The following is a 17,500-nucleotide window of genomic DNA, read 5'->3' as shown; positions in this document are numbered from 1 at the left end:
CACTGCCTCACACCAGGGGAAGTTCCCACGGACAGAGTCGGATTATCCGAAAGGCCTACTTACAGGAAATATTTGCCAATATGATGAGAGAAGCCTATCCAATGTGGGAACAGCTGGAACGAGATTCGGGAACTCACCTTTACACGTAAGCTCTATAAATGACTCTGCATGCATACATACATACATACAACATACATACATACATACATACATACATACATACATACATACATACATGCATCCATCCATACATACATACATACATACATACATACATACATACATACATACATACATACATACATACATGCATGCATACATACTTACATACATACATACATACATACAAAAATACCCTGTTGTTGATGTTGAAATTCCAATGAATGAGCCTTGGATCTAGGTTAGAAACCGGTTCTTTCTCTATTGGCAAGAAATCTTGAACTAAAACTGAATAATGACATACATACACACATGCACATGTATGCATGCATGCATGCATTCATACATGCATTGATACATACATGCATACATATACACATACATACATACACACACACATACATACACACACACATAAATACATACATACATACATACATACATGTATGCATGCATGCATGCATGCATACATACATACATACATACAATTAAATCCTCGAGTATAATCCGCACTTTTTTCCCAAGGTCAAAATCCTTAATGCGTACTATATACAAGGTTAAAAATGGAAATTATTTTCTAAGCAATGTCCGAGTCTCTATTTGCTGTCCGGCAATGTTTATTCAGACGCATTTTGTGATGTCAGGTGTGAAAATACCTATTTCTTTATTGCCCACAAAGGGCTAAACACAGAGGGGACAAAAAAGGACAGACATAGGTATTAAGTCGATTACATCGACCCCAGTGCGTAACTGGTACTTAATTTATCGACCCCGAAAGGATGAAAGGCAAAGTCGACCTCGGCGGAATTTGAACTCACAACGTAGCAGCAGACGAAATACCACTAAGCATTTTGCCCGGCGTGCTAACGTTTCTGCCAGCTCGCCGCCTTAAATCATTCATAACTTGCAGTAAGCAACATTTATTAAACGTTATTACTGTTATTTCTTTATTTTCTGCAAACAAAATGCACAAAAAAGCTACACGTTTGCATTATGTTATACATACAGTAATAATAAAGGACGTTATTGTATACATTTTTACAAACCAAGGATGTTATGTAGACCTCCTTGACTCAAGTTAGAGAAGCGGTGCGTATTATACACAAGGTTTAAGTCTTCAGAGGTACAGCCCCCTAAAAATCTCCTGCGTATTTTACTCAAGGGCAGACTATACTTGAGGATTTACGGTACATACATACATACATGCGCAGGAGTGGCTGTGTGGTAAGTAGCTTGCTAACCAACCACATGGTTCCGGGTTCAGTCCCACTTCGTGGCATCTTGGGCAAGTGTCTTCTGCTATAGCCCCAGGCCGACCAAAGCCTTGTGAGTGGATTTGGTAGACGGAAACTGAAAGAAGCCTGTCGTATATATGTATATATATGTGTGTGTGTGTGTGTGTGATTGTATGTCTGTGTTTGTCCCCCTAGCATTGCTTGACAACCGTTGTTGGTATGTTTACGTCCCCGTCACTTAGCGGTTCGGCAAAAGAGACTGATAGAATAAGTACTGGGCTTACAAAGAATAAGTCCCGGGGTCGATTTGCTCGACTAAAGGTGGTGCTCCAGCATGGCCGCAGTCAAATGACTGAAACAAGTAAAAGAATACATACATACATACATACATGCATGGCTGTGTAGCTAAGAAGTTTGCTTCCCAACCAGATGTTTTTGGGGGTTCAATCCCACTGCATGGCACCTTGATCAAGTGTCTTCTCCTACAGCCCCAGTGTGACCAAAGCCTTGTGAGCAGATTTTTCTATGAAAGCATGGAAAAATGGACATTAAAATGATAACAAGATGATGAGGAAGACTGTGTGTGTGTGTGTGCATGTGTGTGTGTGTATGTGTATATACACACATGCGTGCACACACACAAACACAGGCATTTTGAAGCAAACAGGAAAAGCTGAACTCAAAAATAGAATCTTTTTTTATGTATCTTTTTACTAATATTTAGCGAAAGTAAACAGTGACTCAAGGTCAGAGCGTTCTGTGCGTTGACACTCGTCAATCTAGTCACAGGTCAAAAGCCTGTGAATTTGAGCTTTAGTTGATATTCTTTTACTTGTTTCAGTCACTTGACTGTGGCCATGCTGGAGCACCGCCTTTAGTCGAGCAAATCGACCCCGGGACTTATTCTTTAAAATAATATATAATAATAATGAAATTATTGTATACAGTGCTCAGGTGCACCACAACTTGTCAGAAAGTGCATATAAAGTACATGCAGTAATGTAGAAATGTCTGGAAAGCGAACAATGTATGAGTCAGATACATGCTTGTGTGTGTATGGAAGGGAGAAAATCAGGTGTAGTGTTGGCGAATCTCAGGAAGCATGGAAGTTTTGAAGGATGCAGTGCTCCGACAACTAACAACTGATGCCGGCAGTTTGTTCCTTGCTTCAGCAACTCTCAGCGTGAAAAAATGTTTCCTGAAGTCATGGGAGCTGTGCTGTTTTCTTACTTTGTAAGCCTAGTACTTATTCTATCAGTCTCTTTACCGAACTACTAAGTTATGGGGAGGTAAACGCATCAGCATCGGTTGTCAAGCGATGTTGGGGGGACAAACACAGACACACACATACATACATATATATATCCGAAAGAGAGAGAGGGAAAAACTACCTTGCTTGGCAACAGGTGGGGGTTGGCGTCAGGAAGGGCATCTGGCCGTAGAAAGCTTGCCACACGCATAGCGCTGCGCATATGTGCTTACATATTTTTGTAGGCGCGGGTGTAGCTGTGTGGTTAGGGAGCTTGCTTCCTAACTACATGGTTTCGGGTTCAGTCCCACTGCGTGGCACTTTGTGTAGGTGTCTTCTGCTATAGCCCCGAGTCGACCGAAGCTTTGTGATTGAATTCGGTAGGTGGAAGTTACTGCCATGTGTGTATATGTGCGCGTAGGTGCTCAGTGCCTCTCCGAAAGAGAGAGAGGGATATATATACACACATATATATGATGGGCTACCACAGGTACCGTCCACTTTCAGTGGCAGACATTTCTTTATACAGCTGTCTTCACACATGCGTATCACATGTCCAAACCATTGCATTCTCCTCTCCTGCGTGTCACATTTAATCCCTCTTATGCCTACCTTTTCGCTCAACACAGTTATGCTCTGTCGGTCATGAACACTGATACTACAAACCCAATGGAGCATGCAACTTTCATTCCTCTCCAGTCTACGCCTATGTGTGCGTGTGCACATGCATGCGCATATGCATGCATTATACACACAAACACACATACACACACATACACACACACATACACACACACATACACACATACACACACACATACACACATACACACACACAGACACACACACACAGACACACACACATACACATGCACATACACACACACACATGCACACCACACACACACACACACACACAAACACACATACAAACACACACACACACGCACAGACACACAGACACACGCACACACACGCACGCACACACACACAAACACACACACACACACAAACACACATACAAACACACACACACACGCACAGACACACAGACACACGCACACACACACACGCACGCACACACACACACACACACACAGAAGCTTGCTTTTCAGTCCCATGTTTCAAGATTTGATTAAATTAGCATTTTCCAATCTTATACTCCACAAATTATTACATTCTGCTAATCTATTATTCTGTTATTCTTAGGAAAAGAAAATTACTTGTGATGTGCGACAAACAAAACAGTTATACTGACAGAGTGAAAGAAACCCTCTCCACCTGTAATATGGCCTATGAAGATGTGTCTAATGAAAGATTGATTAACGAGTTTAACATCAAACTTACAGCAGGATCCAAAGCTATCTTGGACCCTGCTGGAGGAATTCTTCAGGCAGATAAAGCTTTGTCCACATTTCAAGTAGGTAGTTTACTTTTTGTTTTGTTGCTATGATGGCAGTGGTGGTGGTGGTGGTGGTGGTGGTGGTGGTGATGCTGCTGGTGTTGCTGGAGGTGGTGGTGGTGGTGGTGGTGGTGGTGGTGGTATTGCTGGTGGTAATGTTGCTGGAGGTGGTGGGGTGGTGGTGGTGGTATTGCTGTGGTAATGTTGCTGGGGTGGTAGTGGTGGTGGTGGTGGTATTGCTGGTGGTAATGTTGCCGAGTGGTGGTGGTGGTGGTGGCAGTGTGGTGGTGGTGTGCTGCTGCTGGTGTTGCTGGAGGTGGTGGTGGTGGTGGTGGTGGTGGTATGCTGTGGTAATGTTGCTGGAGGTGTGTGTTGTGGTGGGGGGTGGTGATGCTGCGGTGTTGCTGGAGGTGGTGGTGGTGGTGGCAGTGGTGGTGGTGGTGGTGGTGTGCTGGTGTTGCTGGAGGTGTTGGTGGTGGTGGTGCTGGTGTTGCTGGAGGTGGTGGTGTTGCTGGAGGTGGTGGTGGTGGTGGTGGTGGTGGGGGGTGGTGGTGGTGGTGGTGGTGTTGTTGCTGGAGGTGGTGGTGGTGGTGGTGGTGGTATTGCTGGTGGTATGTTGCTGGAGGTGGTGGTGGTGGTGGTGGTGGTATTGCTGTGGTAATGTTGCTGGAGGTGGTGGTGGTGGTGGTGGTGTGGTGGTGGTGGTGGTGGTGATGCTGCTGTTTGCTGGAGGTGGTGGTGGTGGTGGTGGTGGTGGTGGTATTGCTGGTGTAATGTTGCCGGAGGTGGTGGTGGTGGTGGTGGCAGTGGTGGTGGTGGTGGTGGGGGTCTGGTGTGCTGGAGGTGGTGGTGTTGCTGAGGTGGTGGTGGTGGTGGTGGTGGTGGTGTGGTGGTGGTGGTGTGTGGTGGTGTGGTGGTCATGTTGTGCTGGAGGTGGTGGTGGTGGTGGTGTTGGTGGTGTGGTGGTGGTATTGCTGGTGGTAATGTTGCTGGAGGTGGTGGTGGTGGTGGTGTGGTGATGCTGCTGTGTTGCTGGAGGTGTGGTGGTGGTGGTGGTGGTGGTGGTGGTGGTGCTGGTGGTGCTGGTGTTGCGGAGGTGGTGGTGTTGCTGAGGTGGTGGTGGTGGTGGCAGTGGTGGGGTGGTGTTTGTTGCTGAGTGGTGGTGGTGGTGGTGGTGGTATTGCTGGTGGTAATGTTGCTGGAGGTGGTGGTGGGGGTGGTGGTGTATTGCTGGTGGTAATGTTGCTGGTGGTGGTGGTGGTGGTGGCGGTGGTGGTGGTGGTGCTGGTGGTGCTGGTGTTGCTGGAGGTGGTGGTGCTGGTGGTGCTGGTTTTGCTGGAGGTGTGGTGTTGCTGGGGTGTGGTGGTGGTGGTGGTGTGGTGGTGGTGGTATGCTGGTGGTATGTTGCTGAGGTGTGGTGGTGGTGTGGTGGTGGTATTGCTGTGGTAATGTTGTGGTGGTGGTGGTGGTGGTGTAGTGGTGGTGTTGCTGGTGGTAGTGTTGCTGGTGGTGGTGGTGGTGGTGGTGATGTTGCTGGAGGTGGTGTTGGTGGTGGTGGTATTGCTAGTGGTAGTGTTGCTGGAGGTGGTGGTGGTGGTAGTGGTGGTGTTGCTGGTGGTAGTGTTGCTGGTGGTGTGGTGGTGGTGGTGATGGTGTGGAGGTGGTGTGGTGGTGGTGGTAGTAGTGGTATGGGTTTGCTGGATGGTGGGTGGTAAAGGGTGTGGTGTTGCTGGTGGTAGTGTTGCTGGTGGTGGTGGTGGTGGTGGTGATGTTGCTGGAGGTGGTGTTGGTGGTGGTGGTATGCTAGTGGTAGTGTTGCTGGAGGTGTGTGGTGGTAGTGGTGGTGTTGCTGGTGGTAGTTGCTGGTGTGGTGGTGGTGGTGGTGATGGTTGTTGCTGGTTGGAGGTGTGTTTGGTGTGGTGGTATTGCTGTGGTAGTGTTGGCTGGAGTGAGTGTTGGTGGTAGTGGTGTGTTGCTGGTGGTGGTGGTGGTGGTATTGCTGGTGATAATGTTGCTGGTGTTGCTGGAGGTGGTGGTGGTGGTGGTGGTGGTAGTAGTGGTGGTGTTGCTGGTGGTGGTGGTGGTGGTGGTGGTGGTGGTGGTGGTGGTGTTGCTGGTGGTGGTAGTGGTGGTGGTATTGCTGGTGGTAGCGTTGCTGGTGTTGCTGAAGGTGGTGGTGGTGGTGGTAGTGGTGGTGTTGCTGGAGGTGGTGGTGGTATTGCTGGTGGTGGTAGTGGTGGTGTTGCTGGTGGTAGTGTTGCTAGTGGTGGTGGTGGTGATGCTGCTGGTGGTGTTGGTAGCGGTAGCAGCAGCAGTGTTGGTGGTGAGGTTAGTGATGGTGGTAATTAGTGGATCACTTGGACCAGCCACAAATAGTAGCAAAATCTCCCTCAAATCACTCTTTATCATCTAAGAGAAATGGAGAAAGCTAAAATGGAAAAAAGAAAAGGAAATTATGAAAATAATAATGCAGTACCAGGCAGTGGCTACCATGGCTTCTGATCTGAACTGATTGGAAAAGATGGGCCCCAGCAAATATTCTGCTCAATAACACAGATTTGTTTGTCGGTTGCTTGACCTAAACCAGTTGAGCATGTCCCTTGGGGGCTGATGATATATGTATCTCTTCTTTATTGTTCCTTTATTTTCTGGAGGGGTAACATCAGTCCAATAAATATTATTATTAATAATAATAATAATAATAATAATAATAATCTATATATATAAAGCTGAAGTTGTCTGTGTGTGTGTGTGTAGCAGGTTTGGTAGCCTTCAACTAACACTATCTCCTCCAAGACCCTGTAGCGCAAGTTGACCAAAATTAAAAGTATGATAGAAGAAGGCTTGCTCTTCGTTCCATAGAAGAAAAAAATTCAAATCAGACTATATGAAGACCAAAAATTATTTACATCAAAAAGGTGCTTTTTTTCTATGAAAAACCCTATTTTTTTACGATTTTTTGACTGCTGTGTCGCCATTTTTCAGTGTATTTCAACCAGAAAGATGCTCACTTAAAGAGAATAACAAGCTACACAATGCAAAATTTTTTACTTTTCATAAATTCCAATTCTAAAGGGTCGAAAAGAAAACAAACCCGAGCAACGCCGGGCTATACTGCTAGTAAAAATAATAATAATAATAATAATAATCTATATATATAAAGCTGAAGTTGTCTGTGTGTGTGTGTGTAGCAGGTTTGGTAGCCTTCAACTAACACTATCTCCTCCAAGACCCTGTAGCGCAAGTTGACCAAAATTAAAAGTATGATAGAAGAAGGCTTGCTCTTCGTTCCATAGAAGAAAAAAATTCAAATCAGACTATATGAAGACCAAAAATTATTTACATCAAAAAGGTGCTTTTTTTCTATGAAAAACCCTATTTTTTTACGATTTTTTTACTGCTGTGTCGCCATTTTTCAGTGTATTTCAACCAGAAAGATGCTCACTTAAAGAGAATAACAAGCTACACAATGCAAAATTTTTTACTTTTCATAAATTCCAATTCTAAAGGGTCGAAAAGAAAACAAACCCGAGCAACGCCGGGCTATACTGCTAGTAAAAATAATAATAATAATAATAATAATAATAATGGATTCAGATTTTGACACAAGACCAAAGTTTTTGAGGGAAAGGCAAGTTGATTATATTGATCCTTGTACATAACAGGTAATTATTTCATCAACCCCAAAAGGGTAAGTGTCAAAGTTAACCAATGGAATCCAAAGCTAGAATGTAAAGACAGACAGAATTTGGCTAAGCATTTTGTCTGGCATACTAATGATTCTGCCAGCTTGTCACCTGAACAATAATAAGCAAAACAAAGAATTAATCAAAGATTTTAAATAATTTTAAAATGGAAATTTTTTAATTTTTTATTTGTACAGGATCAGTTTGTGAAAAATGGTGGTACATTGATTGATGAAGCCCAAGTATTTTCTATCATACCTGGTCAAACCAACCAACTAAAGACATCAAAAGGTACCTTCCAGGGACGAAATGTAGTTCTATGCCTTGGCCCTTGGGCCAAATCTTATTTTCAACAACTTGGAATTGAATTCCCTTTAAAGGTTCGTTAAGCCTTACCAAATTATTCTAAACCCCTAACACCTAGCAACTACTAATACTATTGTTCTTCTCCTTTTTTTTTCCTTTACTGCCCACAAGGGGCTACACACAGAGAGGACAAACAAGGACAAACGGATTAAGTTGATTATATCGACCCCGGTGCGTAACTGGTACTTATTTAATCGACCCCAAAAGGATGAAAGGCAAAGTTGACCTCGGCGGAATTTGAACTCAGAACATAGCAGCAGGCGAAATATCGCTAAGAATTTCGCCCAGCGTGCACTGGGGTCGATGTAATCAACTTAATCTGTTTGTCTGTCCTTGTTTGTCTGCTCTGTGTGTAGCCCCTTGTGGGTATGTATATATTTATGTGTGTGTCTTTGTGTCTGTGTTTGTCCTCCCCATCACTACTTAACAACTGGTGTTGGTATGTTTACATCCCCACAACTTAGCAGCTCAGCAAAAGGGATCGATAGAATAAGTACTAGGCTTTAAAAAAACATGTCCTGGAGTTAATTAATTTCACTAAAACACTTCAATGGGGTGCTCCAGCATAGCCACAGTCGGCCAGACTGAAACAAGTAAAGTAATAAAAGAATACACACACACACACGCACACATACACATGTATATATGATAGATCATTAGCCACTACACACATTTTTTTTCTCTCCTTGTTTTTTCTGTGTCCCTTTCTGTTGAAGAGCATAGGCTCGAAATGTAAAAGACTTTTTCTATTCCTGAGCGTTATGCTAATACATATGTTTGTTTTGTACACCACCTGTCTTTGTCTTTTGTTTTTTTCGTAAACTTTCCCTATATATACATATACATACACGCAAGTGTAAAACACTGAGTTAAAAGTTGCATTGTTCTCATAAACACATATGTGGAAATGTGGATAGTTTCACCACTAATGAAAATTTGTTTCAGGTTATGAGAATTACAGTTGGTTATTACAAGCAGAAGCCTGTAGTAGGTGGTCAGAAGCCAGTTGATGCCCCTTTGAAGTTGTATTCAAAGGGCAATGATGAATTTTATGGACTTCCTGAGAAAGAATATCCTGGACTCGTGAAGGTATAAAATTGTTTTGTTTGTTATTATTTCAGCTGCAAAGAAAGCTTTAAATATAAACATATATATATATATATATATATATATATATATATATATATATATATATATAGGTGTGTGTGTGTGTGTGTATCTCCGAAACAGTCTTCCTATTTGTAAAAATACAAATAGGAGTGTAGACATCCTAGTACCAATTGATTTCGTTTTCCGTGTGGAACCAACATTTAAAGCTCATCAGCGAGGCTTACTCATGGTCATCATTGTTTAAGGTCCACCCTCCATGCTGGCATGGGTGGGACAGTTTCACAAGAGCCAGCCAAGTAGAAGCTTTTTACGTGGCACAAGCAGAGGTGAGGTCAGTTTTGGCAAGGTTTTTACAGCTGGATGCCCTTTCAAACACCAACCACCGTACAGTGTGGACTGGGTACTTTTAAGTGGCACCTGCACTGATAGGGTCACCAAATACCTGCAAAAAAACAAAAAAATTTTCAAGAGCAGTGGAGGCACTGGAGGAGGTTATTTTGTGTTGGATGACGAAAGGTTATAGTGAGACAGAGAGGCAGAAACAGGTGTCTTGCTGTAGAGGAAGAATGAGGTTATCTGGCTAGAGAGAGAGATCAGGAATGAAGATAAAAACAGGTGTGCTACTGCAAAGGAAATACATGGTTACCCAACCTGAAGGGGTTGCAGAAGAAGGAAAGAGAGAGAGAGAGAGAGTGGGAGACAGCAGGATAGAGATACTCTTTTACTTGTTTCAGTCATTTGACTCTGGCCATGCTGGAGCACCGCCTTTACTCGACCAAATTGACCCCAGGACTTACTCTTTGTAAGCCTAGTACTTACTCTATCGGCCTCCTTTGCCAAAGCGCTAAGTTATGGGGACAAACACATACACACAAACATATACACACTCATACATATATATATATATACATATATATACATACATATATATGACAGGCTTCTTTCAGTTTCCGTCTACCAAATCCACTCACAAGGCTTTGGTTGGCCTGAGGCTATAGTAGAAGACACTTGCCCAAGGTGCCACACACTGAGACTGAACCCAGAACATGTGGTTTGTTAGCAAGCTACTTACCACACAGACACTCCTATGCCAGAGATGGTGACAAAATGCCGGGCTTACTCACAAGGGACAGGGATCAGAATATAAATGGGATAGTTGAGTAAAGGAAAAGAGAGATACAGATGGTGACAAGTGCCAGGGCATGCCCTTGAAGTACGAATGCCATAATATAAGTGGCAGGATATTGTGAAGGAAGTATGATTAATGAGTGTGAAGGTGGTGTAGTGAGTGGCAAAAGCCTGGGTATATATATATGGAGTCGGTGGACTATCAGATAGCAATGGTACAGAAGAACAGGGCCATGAGGACAGGATTGGGGAGTGAGAGCTAGGCATAGTGTATGAAGGAGGGTCTGTAGTGTGGGGAAGAGAAGCGATGTGGAGATGTTGATTGGTTCGTTGGGAAGATGTGTGAAAAGTTTTTTTTGTTACATGTGGATGGAACACACGGATCAGGGGCTAGTGGAGAGCAATGATACAATGAGACAGGGTGTGTGGGTGGAACACAGGTGGGAGGCTAGTGGAGAGCGATGATACAGTTTTTCAACATGCCGTGTAGTAGAACTGAACTCAAAACCATGTAGTTGGGAAATAAACCTTTTAACCACACAGCCACACCTGTGCCTATCATTCATTTATATTTATGTATTTCTGCATATTTATTTTTGCAGTTCTGTTTGCATAAAGGCCCTGAAGTGCAACCAGATCATCGAGACCAGGTTAATTCTGACTGGACATTGGAGAAATGCAAACGTGTGATTGAAGAATCCTTTCCCGGACTTGAACCGGAACCCAGCATTGTGGAAACATGCCTTTATACCGTAAGTTTTATAAGCTTTCGAATTCTCATCTCAAAAGCTTGGTTCATTCTCTAATGAGTGTTTGGAGTTTTTCTTTCTTTTGGTTTTTTTTTTTGTGAAAAGCTTTCTGAAGACATTGCAGGTATCCAATCCTGATCTGTCAATGGTACCGTTCACTTAGAGTTGCTGGAGTTGGAATTCTAATACTATGGACTTAATATCAGAGAGGCTATGTTTAGGAAACTTGGTTCCTGAGCACATGGTTCTGGGTTCATTCTCAAGGCATAACACCTTGGACAAGTGCCTCCTACTATAGCCCTTGGCTGACCAAAGCCTTGTGAGTGCATTTGGTTATTGGAAATGCAAAGAAACCCATTGTGTGTGTGTGTGTATATATATATATATATACTTTATTTAAATAAAGCATATTACTCTACCTCTGGTATTTGAGTACTCTTTTTTCCACCTTGTTTCACATTTATGTGCTTACTCTAGTATATATATATATATATATATATATATATCAGAAGGTTTGGAGATGATGTACAGGTATCTTATGTGCCACCGTCTGACCATGGGAAAATATTATCTTACTTGGAAACAGGTGAGGATCAACAACAAGAAGGGCATCCTGCCGTAAGAAGGAAAATGCACACATCGAAACAGCTCTCAAATCATAACTTATCATTTTACAAAAAAAGGGACGTATTTAGATAATGTAGACTTGGATATTAGGCAGTGGCTGGAAATATGATGGAGTGGTCATGGTTGGAATACATTTCATCATAGGTCTTTTCCACCAAAACTGAACTAGTTTCATTTATTTAACTATTTTGTTTATTTATTTGTTTATTTTGCAATTTGTTGGACCTGGAGAAACGAGCAGCATCTGTGGCCTTTGCAGGTCCACTGAGGCAGTGAGTTGGATGCTGTTAATGTTATTCAAACATGTTATGTCGCACGTTCGGATGCCTTCTACTCAACTCGACTCTGATCACTACCTGCTCCTTTGATGTCTAGGCTTCTCCCTTTATATCTACATATTGGGCTAGCCTATTTCATCGTCTGGGGGTGTCCACACAACAGACAGCAAGTCGATATCAGCAGAAAAGACTTGAGAAAGAGGGAGGTCGTTCCAGAGGGATAATGGTTCTAGGGAGAAATGATTGGTTGTAATGGTTAGTGTAGGATCAGAAGAGTGGGACACAATATGGGTGATGAAACAAAGAGGAGAGACGAATGATTCTACAGTGCTTGAGTGGAGATGGAGCACAACATCAGTCAGCTCTGAGGAGCAGAGGCTGTTATAGTAGCAGTAAGAAAAAGCAGAGAGAAGAGACATTGCCCCTGTGTGCTGGACCAGGGACTGGAGCTTGTCTGTGAGTGACTTTATACCTGTCAGTTGAGTAATCTTTTTCTGGATGTAGTCTTAACCCTTTAGTGTTCAGATTACTCTGTTAAATGTAATACTTTTTCACTTAAATTGTTTTGTATTAATCATGCATTATCTTATAGCTTTGAGGTTTCAATGATGTGATTGTTTATTTTTAGAATGTCAATGTATGTTAGGTGTGAGAGGCTAGATATGGCCAGTTTGAATATAAAACATGTAGAATATTTGGGCCAGATATGGCCGGTTTAAACATTAAAAGGTTAAAAATATTGGTGTGTGAGTGTGGAGCTGTAGTTCCGTTCTTGACATTAGAGCAATGCTCCGTTATGTTTCTCATCCGAGTTTAATGAAGTGGTAATAACAATAACAACAACAACAACAACAACAACAACAACATTTTTCTTTTAAATATTTTCAGATGACACCTGATGAATTGTTTGTTTTGGATAGACATCCGAAATATCGTAACATCATTTTGGCAGCTGGATTCTCAGGTAAATATTTGGTTTCTCAACATTTGTAATATTTCAGATTATTAACTGCTTTTGTTAGCAAAAGAGAGAATTTTAATAAATTTCATCAGCCAGGCATAGATAACATATATTAAAATAGGAGTAGCAAGTGGGCTTCTGTGGTTCAAACAATTGCTTCCCAGCCATAGAGTCTCAGATTTAGTCCCATTTCAGGCGTCTTGTACTATAGTCTCAGGTTGACCAAAAGAATACCTGAGGGGAATGTCTGCAACAATCATCACTTACAAACCACATGGTTCCGGGTTCAGTCCCACTGCATGGCACTTCAAGCAAGTGTCTTCTACTATAGCCTTGGGCTGACCAAAGCCTTGTTAGTGGATTTGGTAGACGGAAACTGAAAGAAGCCCGTCGTATATCTTTATATATAAAAGAGAGGTTGTGTGTCTGTCTCCTATGATTTAGATTCCTAACTACTCCCACATTTTGCGGTGCAGTTTAACCAAAACCGGGTATCTTATAGTCGTGATTCATATCAAGCCCTTCTGGGTATTAGCGCGCATCTACGATGAGTCTATGATTTTAAAAAAAATTACCATCATTTTTTTCCATTTTAATGCATTTTTTCGCTATTATATAAGGGAAGTAACTCTCTAAAAATGTCTACGATGAATCAACGATTTAAAAAAAATTTACCATAATTTTTTTCCATTTTTAATGCATTTTTTTGCTATTTTTTTACTATAACTCTCTAAAAATGCTTATATAGTTATTTCCCTTACAAACCCGAGCAACGCCGGGCGATACTGCTAGTATGTATATATGTTTGTGTGTCTGTGTTAGTCCCCCCGTCAACATCACTTGGCAATCGATGCTGGTGTGTTTACATTCCCGTAACTTAACGGTTAGGCCATGAGAGCCACTGCCTGGTACTGCATCAGGGCATTTATTATTATTATTATTATTTGAACTGGCAGAATTGTCATTGTGTCGGACAAAATATTTAGTGTTATTTCATCCACCTTTACATTCTGAGTTGAAATTCCCCTGAGGTTGGCTTAACCTTTCATCCTTTTTGGGGTCGAGTTGAGCACTAGGGGCCGATATAATTGACTTACACACTTCCTCAAACTCAATGGCCTTGTGCCAAAATTTGAAATCATCATCATCATCATCATCATCATCCTTATTATTGTTATTATTATTATTATTATTATTATTATTATTATTATTTTGAACTTGCAGGACATGGTTTCAAGTTGGCACCTGTGACAGGGAAAATCCTTGGAGAAATGGCTATGAATAAAGCGCCGTCTTATGACTTGAACCACTTTCGACTGGACAGATTTACCAGAAGATCCTTACTGTAATTTTAACCTTTTTGATCCCACCCTACATGAGTCAACCTTTAGTCCTATGACATGAACTTCCTTTTAAGATGATATCTAAATTAACATTTTCCATCAAAATTCTAAGCGAATTTATTCATCAGGTTTCAGCTTAATAATTATAAGGTTGTTTTAGGAAATTCTCTATTATTTTCAAATTTAATTGGAACAAAGATAGTATACAGTTCTATATTTAAGAGACGAGGAATTATGTACATTATCTACATTTGACGGATATTTGTCCTCATTTGGAAAAATATGAAAACTAACAGAAGAAGCACATATGCTAGGACACAACAACTTCCTAAGCAGACTGAGTACAGATATGAGCAGCATATAGGAACCGGTATTAAGGAAGGATAGAAAAATATTAGATTTATAAACCCTAAAATTCACTTTATAATTGCCTGCAGGTATATGGTGTAGTGGTTAAGAGCGCAGGTGACTAACCCCAAGATTCTGAGTTTGATACCAAGCAGTGACCTGAACAATAACAACAACAACAACAATAACAACAACAATAATAACATCGAAAAATACCTTAGGGATGAGAACCCAGGTTTGAAATTTCCCCAAGACACCTGAAGAAGGCTTGTGGGTATATCAGCCGAAATGTTGCATTAACAACAAACAAGATGAGGACAAATAGCCATCAAATGTAAATAAAGATAGTTTATTTTGACAAAAATATGGTAATAAAAGTGTTAGCACATTTGATATCAACCAATCTAAATTGGAACCTTTCATCAAAATTTCATGTTAATTTATGTTCCTGCCACCAATAATGGTAAAATTATTTTACGGAAAAAAAAAAGGGTTACACCTTTTGCTACTAGAGTGCTTGGAACTATGACTGTTCTGTTAGGTTATTCAGAAAATTATGACTGATTTTAAAAATAAACCTATATTCTTGAAAAACTGGACTTGGACAAAGGTTTAATTATTCAAAATATGGTCCCTGAACAGCTATGCATTTCTTCCATAGATTAACAAAGTCATTTATGCCATTTCTATAAAAATCCAAAGGTTTTGATGCTAAGAAATCCTTGGGTTCAATTTTGACCTTGGTTTTGGAACGGAAGGTTTTTTTCTTTTTTGCCTTAAAATGTGTCCAGATGCTTGAAAAATTGGTAGTCAGTGGGTGAAAGATCAGAAGAATATGGAGGATGTGATAAAGTCTTGTATCTCAAGTCTGTGAGATTCTGCAGTGTCGTCCTGGAAACATGTAGTCGAGTGTTTTCATGGAGCAGAATTGGACCATATCGATTAACAAGTGCAGGTCTCTATTTTGCTCAGGTGAACTAGCATTTCTTTCAGTTGTTTACAGTAAACTTCCGATGTAATGCTCTGGGTAGATTTCAGAAAGTTGTTTTGTTTTCAAATGCTGATCATCCTGGGTGGACGGACGTCCTCTACCTTCTTGATCTTCAAGGCTCTCATCCCCACCACGAAATCTCTCAAACCACCGTCATACCGCCCAATCACTAATGGATCCGTCAACTTATGCTCTGTTGATATTATCGACTGTTTGGAAAGTATTATGTCCAAGTTCAAATTTACGCAAAAAAAGTAAAGGCATTTCTTTTTTTTTCTATGTTTGAAATTAAGGATTTCTATTCTTCAAAATTATATTCTGAAAGAAATCAATAAAATTTTATCAAAGAGTACACATCAGTTATTAAGCGTGTAAAATTTCATCTAAAACACTATAAAAATAACATCTTAACCCTTTAGTGTTTAAACCGGCCATATCAGGCCAAAATAGTCTTCCTGTTTTATGCTCAAACCAGCCAGCTCTGACCTCTCACACCTACCCTACAAAGTCAGTCTAAAAATAAACAGGGGCATCATCAAAATCCCAGAGTTACAAGATGCTGTACAATTAATTTAAAACAATGTAATTAAACAGGCTTTACATTTGACAGATTAATCTGAATGCTAAAGGGTTAAATCAAATTTGAAAAAATGTTTTTGAAAAATCAGAGAGTTTTTTCTGAACAATCTAATAAAATAAAAAAAAAACTTCCATGTTTTAAAGTGATCCAAATTAAAGCTGTATCAAAATTTTTTGCTAATATTTATTCCAAATATCAAACTAATAATGACAATATCTATATATATATATAAAACTGTAGTTGTGTGAGTGTCTGTCTACTCCGATTTAGATTCCTAACTACTCCCACATTTTGCGGTGCAGTTTAACCAAATTCGGGTATCTTATAGTCGTGATTCATATTGAGCCCGTCTGAGTATTAGCGCGCGTCTACGATGAATCTACGATTTTAAAAATAATTTAACATAATTTTTTATTCCATTTTAATGCATAATTTTTCGTGTGTCGATGGCGGCGGAGTTGGCGTCCACGGTCACACCTGCACCTGTTTGCTTCTCCCCCTTCTTCCCTCCCTCGTGAAGCTGTGAGGAAGGGAGTGTAAGGAAATCAACGTCGTAAAGCGTTGTCAAGGAGACCAGCGTTCTTTTAGAACAACGACTTCATGGCTTGAAGACACCAAAACAGAAATGGCTAAGAAAGCTCGAATTGGCATCTATAAGGGAAGTAACTCTCTAAAAATGCTTATATAGTTATTTCCCTTACAAACCCGAGCAACGCCGGGTGATACTGCTAGTTGTTTAATAAGTCCATCATTATTTTCAAAATTTGTTCAGTCAAAGTCTGTGTATTTCAGTAGAAATATTATAATAAAAACATTAGGCACAGAAGTGGCTGTGTGGTAAGTAGCTTGCTTGTGAACCACATAGTTCCGGTTTCTGTCCCACTGCGTGGTACCTTGGGCAAGTGTCTTCTACTATAGCCTTAAATTTCTTTAAGCCTTGTGAGTGGATTTGGTAGACGGAAACTGAAAGAAGCCTGTCATATATATGTACATATATATATATATATATATAGGTAAACAGTAAAAATAATTACAGACATGGACAAGAACATGAAACACCACAGAGACGACACAAGAACCACAGGACGGGACATTCGAAGCCCTCAGTCATCAGTCAAGAACCAGATCATCTTAGCAATTTCGGCTGATTAATCTTGAGATTGCTCCGATATGGGCAGCCCGCCATGGGAAATCTAAGCCAAGCGCATTAGATCCCTTGGAAGAAAGCTTCGAATGTATACAACACGAGGACGGAAAACGAACGAAGTACACGAACAAAAATACAGAA

The 17,500-nt window shown here is 41.0% G+C and overlaps 1 protein-coding gene across 3 annotated transcripts in view; it reads left to right on the top strand.

The window, feature by feature from the left end:
- Positions 1-17,500, top strand: part of LOC115224568 (peroxisomal sarcosine oxidase-like) — a 49,602-nt gene that overhangs the window by 3,715 nt on the left and 28,387 nt on the right. The window contains exons 2-8 of one of the 3 annotated variants that reach the window (XM_029795453.2): positions 1-145; positions 3,853-4,063; positions 7,929-8,111; positions 9,043-9,186; positions 10,938-11,087; positions 12,878-12,953; positions 14,175-14,295. The exon at positions 1-145 is cut by the window's left edge and continues 4 nt beyond it. In XM_029795453.2, the coding sequence (XP_029651313.2) occupies positions 1-145; positions 3,853-4,063; positions 7,929-8,111; positions 9,043-9,186; positions 10,938-11,087; positions 12,878-12,953; positions 14,175-14,295 (1,030 nt within the window). Of the gene's footprint in view, positions 146-3,852; positions 4,064-7,928; positions 8,112-9,042; positions 9,187-10,937; positions 11,088-12,877; positions 12,954-14,174; positions 14,296-15,020; positions 15,887-17,500 lie in introns of those variants that run through there. The other 2 variants (XM_036513494.1, XM_036513493.1) reach the window with 2 other exon arrangements.

The sequence above is a fragment of the Octopus sinensis genome, linkage group LG25 (assembly GCF_006345805.1).
Source record: "Octopus sinensis linkage group LG25, ASM634580v1, whole genome shotgun sequence".
In the NCBI taxonomy this organism is placed as follows: Eukaryota; Metazoa; Mollusca; class Cephalopoda; order Octopoda; family Octopodidae; genus Octopus; species Octopus sinensis.
This window is presented reverse-complemented; position numbering and strand designations above follow the sequence as displayed.